The sequence below is a fragment of the Zalophus californianus genome, chromosome 8, assembly GCF_009762305.2.
Source record: "Zalophus californianus isolate mZalCal1 chromosome 8, mZalCal1.pri.v2, whole genome shotgun sequence".
Lineage (NCBI taxonomy): Eukaryota > Metazoa > Chordata > Mammalia > Carnivora > Otariidae > Zalophus > Zalophus californianus.
Window position 1 is genome coordinate 59881506 of NC_045602.1, and position 15217 is coordinate 59896722.

Below are 15217 nucleotides of genomic sequence, written 5' to 3' on the forward strand. Positions count from 1 at the left end.
GTCATTACCGAGCCCTGCGTCGGGCTCCCTGCTTGACAGGGGCCTGCTTCTCCCTCTCCCTCTGCTGCTCCCACTACTTGAGCTCTCCTGCTCTCTCTCTGCCAAATAAATAAATAAAATCTTTTTTAAAAAATGTTTTCTTGCCCCCTTTCTAATTCTTCCATCATTTATCATGTATAAATTCCTAAAATCCTACTCCAGGAACAAACCATCATAGCAAGGGTTTCTAAAGTTGACTCCACCTAGTCCTACAGAATTCAAGTCTCTAGGGATACAGTCCTGGAAGCCTTCTACAGTCCTGGAAGCCTTCTTTTTAAAATGCCTTTATGATGGGGCACTCCACCTCAGTCAGTGGAGCATGTGACCCTTGACCTCAGGGTTGTGAGTTCGAGCCCCACGTTGCATGTAGAAATCACTTAAAAATAAAATCTTGAAAAAAATAATAAAATGCTTTTATGAGCACCTCTGCATGCTGCAAGTAGTACAACTGTAAGAGTGAATGAAAGGAAAAGAGAAATCCCAGTAAGCAGAGACAGGCAAGATTTGAATTTGAGGATTTAATACTAATGGGGGCAAAAGATTTTTTTAAAAAAACAACAAAACAACAAAAAACCCCAGATCACTGGGGAGGGATCATGAACACCTTTGCTTCAACAACTCCATCTTCAGCTAGGCTGGCTGCATCAGTGTGCTGATACTTTCTTCTACCTCTGAGAGCTTCTTTAGGAGTTGATTGACCTTGACTTCATCAAATTCCAAACACAGAAATTCAGATTCCTGGAAAACATAAAAGGATGTTTTTATGAGAGACCCTCAAGAAAGCCAAGGTTCTGGACCTGGCCTGACCCAGTTCCAAAGGTCCAGGGCCCCCTACCTAGCAAGTCTAACTCAGGCCTCAAAACCTAAATGATATATTAGCCAGCAAAGAAAATCCACACATTTAGTTCCCTAAATAAAACTACTTTGATGAGATGTTTCATAAATGGTAAAGAGGTATACAAATGTCAGGTGTTCTCATGATGAGGCATGTGAGAAGCTCTTTTTGTCTGTCATCACATTTGATCCCATAATAGTTTTTAAGGTAAGTACTTAAGTATTGCTGTTATATAGGTGATGACGCTGAGGCACAGAGAGGTTAACCTGTATTACAAAATCAGAAAAAGGCAGACTCAGACTGTGAACTCGCAGCTCTGGCTGACTCCAAAGTCCATACTGTCTCCATAGCACCATAATAATGGAAGAAGGATTTGGATTAGGTCTATGTTAGTCTGGTAATTGAGCTACCTGGGATTTAGTGGTTATACTAGAAATTTTAACAAGTTGTGACCAAGTTGCTTGGGAAACATCAACCAGATAATTGAAAGATAACCAGGTCTTGAAATAGCCTTAAACACTTCTGAGGCCTTTCCACTTGCTGCAAGCCAACTCTCCAAGATTTCTATAAACACATTCCCTTCAAACAGCGTTAGGATCAATCAACCCTAGATTGCGTAGATATCAAAGAAAAAGGCCTTTGAAGTGTGGTGACAGGAATTTCATGTACAGTGTACAGATCCTTGGTCCACATTGTGTCAAGTGACAAGGGCAAACTATATGTATCCAAGAGTGATTATATTCAAGATTCTTAAGAATAATCATGTATTTTAAAGCAGTATGAATTCTCAGAGATCATATAATTCAACTACCTTGTTTTTTAGATAATGAAATTGAGGCCCCAGGCATGGTAAATGTTGACGGCAGAGCCACCACCAGATTCAATGCTCTTTTCTCTACCTTTTCTTCTCTAAATACATGGTATTTCCATCCCTATCATCAGAGTGGCAGGTAAAAGGAAGACCAATAAGCCTTTTCAGGGGTGCCTGGGTGGCTCGTCTGCCTTCTGCTCAGGTCATGATCCCAGGGTCCTGGGTTCGAGCCCCACATCGGGCTCCCTGCTCCATGGGAAGCCTGCTTCTTCCTCTCCCATCCCCTGGCTTGTGTTCCCTCTCTCGCTGTGTCTCTCTGTGTCACAAAAATAAATAAATAAAATTAAAAAAAAATAAGCCTTTTCAGTGGGACCAAGTTACTCTCTCATTAGCTAGAAGAACTTTCAGGAGATTTTGGAAAAGTATTTTTGCTGTTGCTAAGTTGCTATGCTGAGTGTCTACTGATGGCACTGAACATACCCCAGGAGGAACAAGTGCAGAGGGAAAGGAAGGGCCTCTCAGATGAAAACTTGCCAAAGAGAGAAAAGGCTTTCCCTAACTACAGGGAACCTTTTCCTCAAACATGTATTTGGATAGGAGAGGGGTACAGAATGTGAACTTAGAAACTGCCAACTTTAAAAAAGAAAAGAAGAGAAAAAGAGAGAGAAAGAGAGAGAGAGAGAGAGAAAGAAAGAAAGAAAGAAAGAAAGAAAGAAAGAAAGAAAGAAAGAAAAGAAAGAAAGAAAGAAAGAAAGAAAGAAAGAAAGAAAGAAAGAAAGAAAGAAAGAAAGAAAGAAAGAAAGAAAGAAAAGAAAGAAAGAAAGAAAGAGAAAGAAAAAAAAGAGAGAGAGAAAGAAAGAAAAACTGTCAGGTTTTCACTTAGTTGAAAGCAAAAACCAATTTAAAGAAAAGAAAGATACTCCTTGTGTTGAGGAGCTGCAGGAGGGATCACCTCCTTTAAGAAAGAAGAGCATATTTATGGCAAATTAGATAATTCAGTTAGCTAAATTTAGAACAGGTCTCAGATTTGAATGCCTCTTATTCTTCATTCAGTTTTATTACCCTTAAAACATTTTTGAACATTTGGCCTTTGAAACAATTGTCTAGAGAAAGTAATAATTACCAGTCTAACATATATATTCAGGAAGTTGGCAAAAGATAATGAGATAATGTAACCCATGTTTTACCTCAGTGAAAGTGCCTAACAATAACAAATCACCTGGTTTTCCATTTATATGGAAAAGATTATCAAGGACTTTGATCACAGAGATAGGAATACCTGAGCAGAGTTTATTAATAAAAGCCAGAATCTTTTCTGACTAGGGGTTATTACTTTGTTACAGATTTCAGTACTCAAATTATATTTCCTCAGACCTCTAAGTATCAGTGAAGCTGTTTATTTATTTTTAAATATTTATTTTTTTATTTGAGAGAGAGAGAGAAAGAGAGTACGGGGTGGGGGGAGGAAAGGGGCAGAGGGAGCGAGAGAGAGAGTCTTAAGCAGACCCTGCACTGAGCACAGAGCCTGACATAGGGAGGGCTCAATCTTATGACCCTAAGTTCATGACCTGAGTTGAAACCAAGAGTTGGATGCCCCTGGAGCTTTATTTTTATTTATTTATTTATTTTGCTGTTTATTTTTAAGGGAAATCAACTACCAGAGAGACTAGCAGGCTAGAAAAAGAGTCCAAAGTTAAATTTTCCATCCACTCCTAACTTTCACCTCTCCCCCCTTGAAATAATGCACATTAACAGTGTTAGACATGTAACCATTTATGATTCTTGAAGAAACAGTTTATTTGGAACTATTAAAAGGCCTAGCTTTACCTAGTTATGCTATCAAAATATTTTATCAGGTATTCAAGAGCCTTTAAACCGGGGCTTAATACATGGGGCTTTGTTCAGATTTTTGCATTTGGCTGGGGTACACTACAGAAAATACATCTAATGCACTTCAAGATATCTGTAGGAATGCAGATGATGCTTATCAAGCCAGAGACAAAGTATAAGAACAATTTGAAACATGTGATTTAAGTTTTTTTTGTTTTTTTTTTTTTAAGTAATTTCTACACCTAACAGGGAGTTTGAACTCATGACCCCAAGATCAAGAGTCGCATGCTCTTTCAACTGAGCCAGCCAGGCACTCTTGAAACATTTTATTCTTTTCCCCCCAAAATCATCCACCTGGGTCTGGGCCTAACTGGTTATAATAACAAGAAATGACAAGACTAAACTCCTGGATTTAAGTATCTGAGTCAAGAGTTAGAACCTGCTTTTTTTTTTTTTTTTTTACATTTTATTTATTTATTTGACGCAGAGAGGGAGAGAGAGCACCAGTAGGGTGAGCGGCAGGCAGAGGGAGAGAGGGGAAGAAGCAGGCTCCCCACTGAGCAGAGACCCCCCCCCTCCCCGATGTGGGGCTTTATCCCAGGAGCCTGGAATCATGAACTGAGCCAGAGGGAGACGCTTAACTGACTGAGCCACCCAGGCGCCCCGAAACTGCTGCTTTTTAATAGAGTGTAGATACAGCATGTGGTGGAATCAAATCGGTTAGCAGATGAATAAGCAAGCACATCATTATTAAGAATATGTAGTCTGGGGCACCTGGGTGGCTCAGTCGTTAGGTGTCTGCCTTTGGCTCAGGTCATGATCCCATGGTCCTGGGATCAAGCCCCGCATCCGGCTCCCTGCTCAGCAGGAAGCCTGCTCTCCCTCTCCCACTCCTGCTGCTTGTGTTCCTGCTCTCACTATCTCTGTCTCTGTCAAATAAATAAATAAAATCTTAAAAAAAAAAAAGAATATGTAGTCTGTGATCATGGGGGGAGTACAGCAGTGTATTAAATTCAGGGTTTAAATAACTATTCCAAATTAGAAAAGAAAGCAAAGGCAAAATATTAAAAGTGCAAGAGCTAAAATGTTACAAAATCCTAAGAGATCTAAGAGGCCACCATCTCAAACCAACAGAAAAACCCAAGCTACCTTTAATGATTTTGGAGAAAGATATCTCACAGGTTCCTAAGAAACTCCTTCCCCAGGTAACCACTCTAATATTCTTCAGGAATCTCTTACTTTCCGAGCCTAGATCTTTAGTGCTTTAGCTTAAACTTATTGCCTAGCAGGGTCAGAGACTATAACTAATTATTAGTTTATATAATAATTGAAGGCTGCCATTAACCAAGTGTTTGGTTTTCTCCATCTACATGCTAAAACTTCTTTGTGTATAACGTCTACTTAAATGATTTTGATATCTAGGCCTATAAGCATACCAAGAAATTCTTTGGCAAAACAATATTACAGTCACAAAATGCTAAAATAAAAAATAAAAAGAATGATGACATTAAATACTTAAGTGGAACCATTTAGAATAAATTAATCATAAAATAAAACAGAGGGGTGCCTGGCTGGCACAGTCGGTAGAGCATGTAACTCTTAATCTCAGACTTGTGAGTTTAAGCCCCGTGTTGAATGTATAGCCTACTTAAAATAAATACATACAAATTAAAAAAAAAACCTTGAAAATAATAAAAATAAAAAAAACAAAATAGAAGTCCTATATCCAATTTTCTCTATTATTATTATTTTCTATGCAAAATTGCCACAAAGCTTCATTCCCCAATTGACTGGTTGTATTTAGCATTATAACACAACTCTGGCAAGTTCTACATGTTGTGGTTTCTTTTATTTTTTTTTTAAGATTTTATTTATTTACTAAAAAAAAAAAGATTTTATTTATTTACTTGAGAGACAGAGAATGGGAGATAGAGAGCATGAGAGGGAAGAGGGTCAGAGGGAGAAGCAGACTCCCTGCTGAGCAGGGAGCCCGATGTAGGACTTGATCCCGGGACTCCAGGATCATGACCTGAGCCTAAGGCAGTCGCTTAACCAACTGAGCCACCCAGGTGCCCCGTGTTGTGGTTTCTTTAAGAAGTACTAAAGTTAGGGGACAGAAGGTGAGAATGGGAAAAGGTGACCTAGGATCTCCTAACCAAGACTGATTGAAGAAGGCCACATACAGCTGACCGGGTAATATATGGCTTACTTCCCCAATTTTTCTTTTGGTTACATTTATTAACACAAAGGGAATCTTGGCTAAGCCTAAATTTTAGCCATGAAGCCTCCCTCTATTTAGGCTGTCCTTTCATAAACTTTAACCTTTGACCTGCAGCTCTGTCACTCTGTGTCTTCCATGTTTAACAACTTGACAGAGAAAGAGAACATGCAGCAACGGTCAAACTGGCAATGGCTTCTTGAAGAGCAATTATATAATAATTGAAAATATAGATATCTATAATAAAGAAACCCATACTTCATGTGGCTTTTTCAGAATTATATTGATACCTTGCTAGAGCTTTTTTTGTAGCAAAGGATCTTCCACGTTCCTTCTTAAGGAAATAATTATCCAAAATTAAAATTTTATAGTTCCCTGAAAACTGTGACTATTAATAAAGATACCCATACTTCATGTGGCTTTTTCAGACTTATATTGATACTTCTCCCAATTCTTTTAGGACACCTTGCTAGAGCCTTTTTTGTAGCAAAGGATCTTCCACATCCTTCTTAAGGAGCTATTTATCCAAAATTAAAATTTTATACTTCCCTGAAAACGGTGACTATTCTCCACTTGTCCTTTCCTATCCATTCTCCACCTGTCTCTGCCTTGTTCCATGTCCTATGGGGCTGTTCTCTAAGACTGTGTCACTCCCTTATTCTTACAGCTGGGTTCTAGCAAGAGGAATGAGGTCAGGTTATTTATTCCCCAAACCCCAATTCCGTCTCCTCTGTTATTTCCAATATTTTCTATGTGCGGGTATCGTTTCTTCATTTCCTACTTTACTTCCTGGCCTCAATCACTGTTTTCAGTATAAACATAAAGATGAGTCTCTTCAGACTGTCGAAGTACGTATCACCGAACACAAACTCCAAGGATTAGCAGAGCAAGGATTTTCGTCATGCCTAAATTGATAGGAAGGCTGCCCTCCAAGTGGTTATTACCCAAAACCAATATCTGACTTTTTTCTACTATCATTGTACTGAAATTTTGTATAGCAGCACTTTGATATTAAGGAAGAACAACAACAATAGCAACAACAGCAGCAACAACCACCATGGAAGATCAGATTTCATTAAGAATTTGCATCAAGGATCTTGATTTCAGAAACGTGGGCTCATCTCTACAATCAGATCTGAGACCCTATATCTAAAGTAATGGATAGCTGGGCACCTGGGTGGCTCAGATGGTTAAGTGTCTGCCTTCCACTCAGGTCATGATCCTGGGGTCCTGGGATCGAGTCCCGCATCGGGCTCCCTGCTCCTTGGGGAGCCTGCTTCTCTCTCTGCCTCTCTCTCTCTATCATGAATAAATAAAATCTAAAAAAAAAGAATAAAGTAATAGATAGCTTATGCTGCAGCTTAAAACAATACTTCAAAAAAGAAAACTTGTGATTTATAATTCTTTTAAAGTTTGTAATTTATAATTTTTTATTTTTAATTTTAAAAAATTTTAAAAAGATTTTATTTATTATTTGAGAGAGAGAGAGAAAGCATGGGTGGGGAGAAGCAGAGGGAGAGGGACAAACAGACTCTGGGCTGAGCACAGAGCCTGACGCAGGGCTCCATCCCAGGACCCTGAATCATGGCCTGAGTCAAAATCAAGAGTCAGACGATTAACCGACTGGGCCACCCAGGCGCCCCTATAATCTTTTTTTTTAAACAAAAATTGTTATTTTTATATTACAAACAATGGTCCCTACTCAGGCCATTTTTATGCTGAGGAAATCCTCATTTCAAATACAAAAGCTGACGAGTTCTACAGCTACTGTGTGAAGTGCCTGCTAACACAATTTTCAAAATGAACAAAAAAATTACAAAGCAAATCATCCTACTGGGGATGAAAAAAGATGAAAATTAGACTATGGGAGGCTAAGACTGCAATTTAATGATGGAGCAACTAAATTAAAATGATTCATCCCAAAACTCAATAGGTGTCCATAATATGCTAAAAGCTATGTGGGACTAAGACAGGGTCTTCAAGAACTGAAGGAATCCACTCTAATAAATGAAACACAGCACTGCCTCAGCACATAGCAGGTGCTTTCCGAGCCAGAGCAGCTTCGAGAGGAAGGGCTTATCCATCTTCCCGCAATCTCCTAGAAGAGGACAGACTATTACCAGTGTATTACAAAAGCATTAACCATCACTGGACAATAATTACTGAGTTTTCTGGAGTTGTCATTCAGGCATTTCAAAGGACTTTTGTGAGGACAACCTGACAACTCCCACTAATCCTTACTATATTAAGAAAACATGAACTTTTCATTAGTTAACTAGCAACTCAAGGGAGAAAAGAGACACTGAATATATAAGAAGTTGCAGATTTACCACTGACTGAAGTTACATCTAAGGCACCACCTAACTTCAACTTTCTATACACAGGTTTTATATAAAGTGGCAACATTTTAAAATATAATAATTTCAGGAGCGCCTTGCGGGCGCAGTTGGTTAAGTGTCAGACTCTTGGTTTCAGCTCAGGTTGTAATCTCGGGGTCGTGAGATCAAGCCCCATGTCAGGCTCCACACGGAGTACTTCAGACTATCCCTCGGCCCCTCCCTCCTGTGCTCTTTCTCTCTAAAATAAATAAATAAATTTTAAATATATAAATACATATATAATAATTTAAGATCTTAATCATTCAGAGGCCTGTTATCTGGGTCTCTGCTGCTTCACTTCTTCCTCCTTGTTTTGGTCCATCTTTTTTTTTTAATTTTTTTATTGTTATGTTAATCAACATATATTACATCATTAGTTTTTGATGTAGTGTTCAAAATTAGTTTTGATTCATTGTTTGTGCATAACACCCAGTGCTCCATGCAGAATGTGCCCTCTTTAATACCCATCACCAGGCTAACCCATCCCCCTACCTCCTCCCCTCTAAAACCCTCAGTTTCTTTTTCAGAGTCCATCGTCTCTCATGGTTCGTCTCCTCCTCTGACTTACTCCCCTTCATTCTTCCCCTCCTGCTATCTTCTTCTTTTTCTTTTTTCTTAACATATGTTGCATTACTTGTTTCAGAAGTACAGATCTGTGATTCAACAGTCTTGCACAATTCACAGCGCTCACCAGCACATACCCTACCCAATGTCTATCACCCAGCCACCCCATCCCTCCCACCCCCCACCACTCCAGCAACCCTCAGTTTGTTTCCTGAAATTAAGAATTCCTCTTATCAGTGAGGTCATATGATACATTCCTTTCTCTGATTGATTTATTTCACTCAGCATAACCCCCTCCAGTTCCATCCACGTCATTGCAAATGGCAAGATCTCATTCCTTTTCATGGCTGCATAATATTCCATTGTGTATATATTCCACCTCTTCTTTATCCATTCATCTGTCGATGGACATCTTGGCTCTATCCACAGTTTGGCTGTTGTGGACATTGCTGCTATAAACATTGGGGTGCACGTACCCCTTGGATCCCTATATTTGTATCTTTGTGGTAAATACCCAGTAGTGCAATTGCTGGATCGTATGGTAGCTCTATTTTCAACTGTTTGAGGAACCTCCATACTGTTTTCCAGAGTGGCTGCACCAGCTTGCATTCCCACCAACAGTGTAGGAGGGTTCCCCTTTCTCCACACCCCTGCCAACATCTGTCGTTTCCTGACTTGTTAATTTTAGCCATTCTGACTGGTGTGAGGTGGTATCTCATTGAGGTTTTGATTTGGATTTCCCTGATGCCGAGCGATGTTGAGCACTTTTTCATGTGCCTGTTGGCCATTTGGATGTCTTCTTTGGAAAAATGTCTGTTCATGTCTTCTGCCCATTTCTTGATTGGATTATTTGTTCTTTGGGTGTTGAGTTTGATAAGTTCTTTATAAATTTTGGATACTAGCCCTTTATCTGATATGTCATTTGCAAATATTTTCTCCCATTCTGTCGGTTGTCTTTTGGTTTTGTGGACTGTTTCTTTTGCTGTGCAAAAGCTTTTTATCTTGATGAAATCCCAATAGTTCATTTTTGCCCTGGCTTCCCTTGCCTTTGGTGATGTTTCTAGGAAGAAGTTGCTGCGGCTGAGGTCGAAGAGGTTGCTACCTGTGTTCTCCTTTAGGATTTTGATGGACTCCTGTCTCATGTTTAGGTCCTTCAACCATTTGGAGTCTATTTTTGTGTGTGGTGTAAGGAAATGGTCCAGTTTCATTCTTCTGCATGTGGCTGTCCAATTTTCCCAACACCATTTGTTGAAGAGACTGTCTTTTTGCCATTGGACATTCTTTCCTGCTTTGTCAAAGATCAGTTGACCATAGAGTTGAGGGTCCATTTCTGGGCTCTCGATTCTGTTCCATTGATCTATGTGTCTGTTTTTGTGCCAGTACCATACTGTCTTGATGATGACAGCTTTGTAATAGAGCTGGAAGTCCGGAATGGTGATGCCGCCAGCTTTGCTTTTCTTTTTCAACATTGCTCTGGCTATTCGGGGTCTCTTCTGGCTCCATACAAATTTGAGGATTATTTGTTCCATTTCTTTGAAAAAAGTGGATGGTATTTTGATGGGGATTGCATTGAATGTGTAGATTGTTCTAGGTAGCAATGACATCTTCACAATGTTGGTTCTCCCAATCCATGAGCATGGAACATTTTTCCATTTCTTTGTGTCTTCCTCAATTTCTTTCATGAGTATTTTATAGTTTTCTGAGTAGAGATCCCTCGCCTCTTTGGTTAAATTTATTCCTAGGTATCTTATGGTTTTGGGTGCAATTGTAAATGGGATCGACTCCTTGATTTGTCTCTCTTCTGTCTTGTTGTTGGTGTATAGGAATGCCACTGATTTCTGTACATTGATTTTATATCCTGCTACTTTACTGAATTCCTGTATGAGTTCTAGCAGTTTTGGGGTGGAATCTTTTGGGTTTTCCACATACAGTATCATATCATCTGCAAAGAGTGAGAGTTTGACTTCCTCTTTGCCGATTTGGATGCCTTTGATTTCTTTTTGTTGTCTGATTGCTGTGGCTAGGACTTCTAATACTATGTTGAATAGCAGTGGTGATAGTGGACATCCCTGCCGCGTTCCTGACCTTAGGGGGAAAGCTGAGAGCTTTTGAGAGTGATATTCGCTGTAGGTTTTTCATAGATGGCTTTTATGATATTGAGGTATGTACCCTCTATCCCTATACTCTGAAGAGTTTTGATCAAGAAAGAATGCTGTACTTTGTCAAATGCTTTTTCTGCATCTATTGAGAGGATCATATGATTCTTGTTCTTTCTTTTGTTAATGTGTTGTATCATGTTGATTGATTTGTGGATGTTGAACCATCCTTGCAGCCCAGGGATAAATCCCACTTGGTCGTGGTGAATAATCCTTTTAATGTACTGTTGGATCCTATTGGCTAGTATTTTGGTGAGAATTTTTGCATCCATGTTCATCAAGGATATTGGTCTGTAATTCTCCTTTTTGATGGGGTCTTTGTCTGGTTTTGGGATCAAGGTAATGCTGGCCTCATAAAATGAGTTTGGAAGTTCTCCTTCCCTTTCTATCTTTTGGAACAGTTTCAGGAGACTAGGTATTAATTCTTCTTTAAATGTCTGATAGAATTCCCCTGGGAAGCCATCTGGCCCTGGGCTTTTGTTTCTTGGGAGATTTTTGATGACTGCTTCAATTTCCTTAGTGGCTATAGGTCTGTTCAGGTTTTCTATTTCTTCCTGTTCAATTTTGGTAGCTGATACATCTCTAGGAATGCACCCATTTCTTCCAGGTTATCTAATTTGCTGGCATAGAGTTGCTCATAAGATGTTCTTATAATTGTTTGTATTTCTTTGGTGTTGGTTGTGATCTCTCCTCTTTCATTCATGATTTTGTTGATTTGGGTCATTTCTCTTTTCTTTTGGATGAGTCTGGCCAGGGGTTTATCAATCTTGTTAATTCTTTCAAAGAACCAGCTCCTAGTTTCGTTGATCTGTTCTACTGTTCTTTTGGTTTCTAGTTCATTGATTTCTGCTCTGATCTTTATTATTTCTCTTCTCCTGCTGGGTTTAGGCTTTATTTGCTGTTCTTTCTCCAGCTCCTTTAGGTGTAGGGTTAGGTTGTGTATTTGAGACCTTTCTTGTTTCTTGAGAAAGGCTTGTATTGCTATATACTTTCCTCTCAGGACTGCCTTTGCTGTATCCCAAAGATTTTGAACAATTGTGTTTTCATTTTCATTGGTTTCCATGAATTTTTTTTAATTCTTCTTTAATTTCCTGGTTGACCCATTCATTCTTAGTAGGATGCTCTTTAGCCTCCATGTATTTGAGTTCTTTCCAACTTTCCTCTTGTGATTGAGTTCTAGTTTCAAAGCATTGTGGTCTGAAAATATGCAGGGAATAATCCCAATCTTTTGGTACCCAATCTTTTGAGACCTGATTTGTGACCTAGGATGTGATCAATTCTGGAGAATGTTCCATGGGCACGAGAGAAGAATGTGTATTCCGTTGCTTTGGGATGGAATGTTCTGAATATGTCTGTGAAGTCCATTTGGTCCAGTGTGTCATTTAAAGTCTTTATTTCCTTGTTGATCTTTTGCTTAGATGATCTGTCCATTTCAGTAAGGGGGGTGTTAAAGTCCCCCACTATTATCGTATTGTTGTCAATGTGTTTCTTCGCTTTTGTTATTAATTGCCTCATATCATTGGCTGCTCCCATGTTAGGGGCATAGATATTTACAATTGTTAGATCTTCTTGTTGGATAGACCCTTTAAGTAGGATACAGTGTCCTTCCTCATCTCTTATTACAGTCTTCGTTTTAAAATCTAATTTGTCTGATATAAGGATTGCCACCCCAGCTTTCTTTTGGTGTCCATAAGCATGGTAAATGGTTTTCCACCCCCTCACTTTCAATCTGGGGGTGTCTTTGGGTCTAAAATGAGTCTCTTACAGACAGCATATTGATGGGTCCTGTTTTTTAATCCAGTCTGATAGCCTGTGTCTTTTGATTGGGGCATTTAGCCCATTTACATTCAGGGTAACTATTGAAAGGTATGAATTTAGTGCCATTGTATTGCCTGTAAGGTGACTGTTACTCTACATTGTCTGTGTTCCTTTCTGATCTATGCTGCTTTGAGGCTCTCTCTTTGCTTAGAGGACCCCTTTCAATATTTCTTGGAGGGCTGGTTTCGTGTTTGCAAATTCCTTTAGTTTTTGTTGGTCCTGGAAGCTTTTTCTCTCTCCTTCTATTTTCAATGAGAGCCTAGCTGGATATAGTATTCTTGGCTGCCTATTTTTCTCGTTTAGTGCTCTGAAGATATCTTGCCAGTCCTTTCTGGCCTGCCAGGTCTCTGTGGATAGGTCTGTTGCCAATCTAATATTTCTACCATTGTAGGTTACATATCTCTTCTCCCGAGCTGCTTTCAGGATTTTTCTCTTTGTCTCTGAGACTCGTAAGTTTTACTATTAGATGTCAGGGTGTTGACCTATTTTTATTGATTTTGAGAGGGGTTCTCTGTGCCTCCTGGATTTTGATGCCTGTTTCCTTCCTCACATTAGGGAAGTTCTCTGCTATAATTTGCTCCAAAATACCTTCTGCCCCTCTCTCTCTTTCTTCTTCTTCTGGGATCCCAATTATTCTAATGTTGTTTAGTCTTATCATATCACTTATCTCTCGAATTTTGCCCTCGTGATCCTGTAGTTGTTTATCTCTCTTTTTCTCAGCCTCTTTATTTTCCATCATTTGGTCTTCTATGTCATTGATTCTCTCTTCCGCCTCATTTATCCTAGCAGTTAGTGCCCCCATTTTTGATTGCACGATTGATTATCGATAGCCTTTTTGATTTCGACTTGGTTAGATTTTAGTTCTTTTATTTCTCCAGAAAGGGTTTCTCTAATAATTCCACGCTTTTTTCAAGCCCAGCTAGTATCTTTAAAGTCATGATTCTGAACTCTAGGTCCGACATCATACTAATGTCCGTATTGAGTAGGTCCCTGGCTGATGGTACTACCTCTTGTTCTTTTTGCTGAGGTGATTTTTTTCGTCTTGTTATTTTGTCTTCCAGTAAGTGGTCGCTTCTCTGTTCAGAGAGTTGTTGCTACTCTCCTCTTCGATCTCCTGTTGAGTTCGTAGGTGTTCAGAATGGTTTGATCCCTATTCAGCTGAATTCCTGAGACCAGACGAAATCTAGGTCTCCTACCTTGGTCCATCTTTTAACTATTTCCACCACAAGATGAAAAAATGAAGTGAAATTTAAACTGGTTATTCTGACTAAATCATAGCAACTCCATAAAAAGTTTTATAGACAAGGAAATTAGAGCTATTAGGGGGAACTTCAATTGTACCTTCATATGACAACTTTTGAAAATCATACCCATATAGTGCAATTCAAGTCAGAAAGATCTTTTTTCCCAATTTATTTATTTATTTTTAAATTGAAGTATGGTTGACATACAATATTATTTAAGTTTCAGGCATACAACATTGTAATTTGACATTTATATACATAATGAAATGCTCACCATCAAACACCATACAATGTTATTATAATATTATTGAGTATATTCCCTATGCTGTACTTTATATCCCATGACTTACTTATTCTATAGCTGGAATTCTGTACCTCCTAATCCCCTTCACTTATTTTGCCAATCCCCAACACCCCAGAAAACACCAGTTTGTTCTCTATATTTATGAGTCTGTTTCTGCTTTATTTTGTTTTTTCAGATTCCACATACAATTGAAATCATACAGTATTTGTCTTCTCTATCTGACTTGATTCACTTAGCATAATACTCTCTAGGTTGATCCACATTATTGCAAATGGCAAATGGCAAGATTTCATTTTTTATGGCTGAGTAATATTTGATGTATATATATCAGGTGTGTGTCATCTTCTTTATCCATTCATCTATCTACAGATACTTAGGTTGCTTCCAAATCTTGGTTTATTGCAAATAATGCTGCAACGAACATAGGAGTGCATAGATCTTTTTGCATTAGTGTTTTTGCTTTCTTTGGGTAAATATCCAGAAGTGGAAATACTGGGTCATATGGTCTTATTAAATTATTTTTAATTTTTTCAGGAAGCTCGATACTGTTTTCCATAGTGGTTGCACCAATTTACATTCCCACCAACAGTGTACATGGGTTCCTTTTTCTCCACATCCTTGCCAACACTTATTTCTTGTCTTGCTTTCTTTCTTTCTTTGTTTCTTTCTTTCTCTCTCTCTCTCTTTCTTTCAAAGGAGGCTCCATGCCCAACATGGGGCCTAAGTCATGACCTGAGATTAAGAGTCCCATGCTCTACTGACTAAGCCAGCCAGGTGCCCCCTCTTGTCTTTTTTATTTTAGCCATTCTGATAGGTGTGAAGTGATAGCTCATTGTGGTTTTGATTTGCATTTTCTTGATGATTAGTGATGTTGAGTATCTTTTCATGTGTCTGTTGGCCATCTGTATGTCTTCTTTGAAAAATGTCTATTCATGTCAGAAAGATCTTATTTCCAGATATTTCCCTTCCTTTTGTAACGAGGACTACTGTTCTCAGCCTTGATAATGTCCTCAGAACATA

At 38.8% G+C, this 15217-nt stretch overlaps 1 protein-coding gene across 1 annotated transcript in view; it reads right to left on the reverse strand.

Annotated features, from left to right (window-relative positions):
* Positions 1-538: 538 nt before the first annotated feature.
* The window catches only part of COMMD1 (copper metabolism domain containing 1), a 193337-nt gene continuing 178658 nt past the window's right edge, over positions 539-15217 (reverse strand). Inside the window, 1 exon segment of the mRNA XM_027620441.1 lies at positions 539-777. Coding sequence (XP_027476242.1) covers positions 670-777 — 108 coding nt within the window. The 3' untranslated portion in view covers positions 539-669.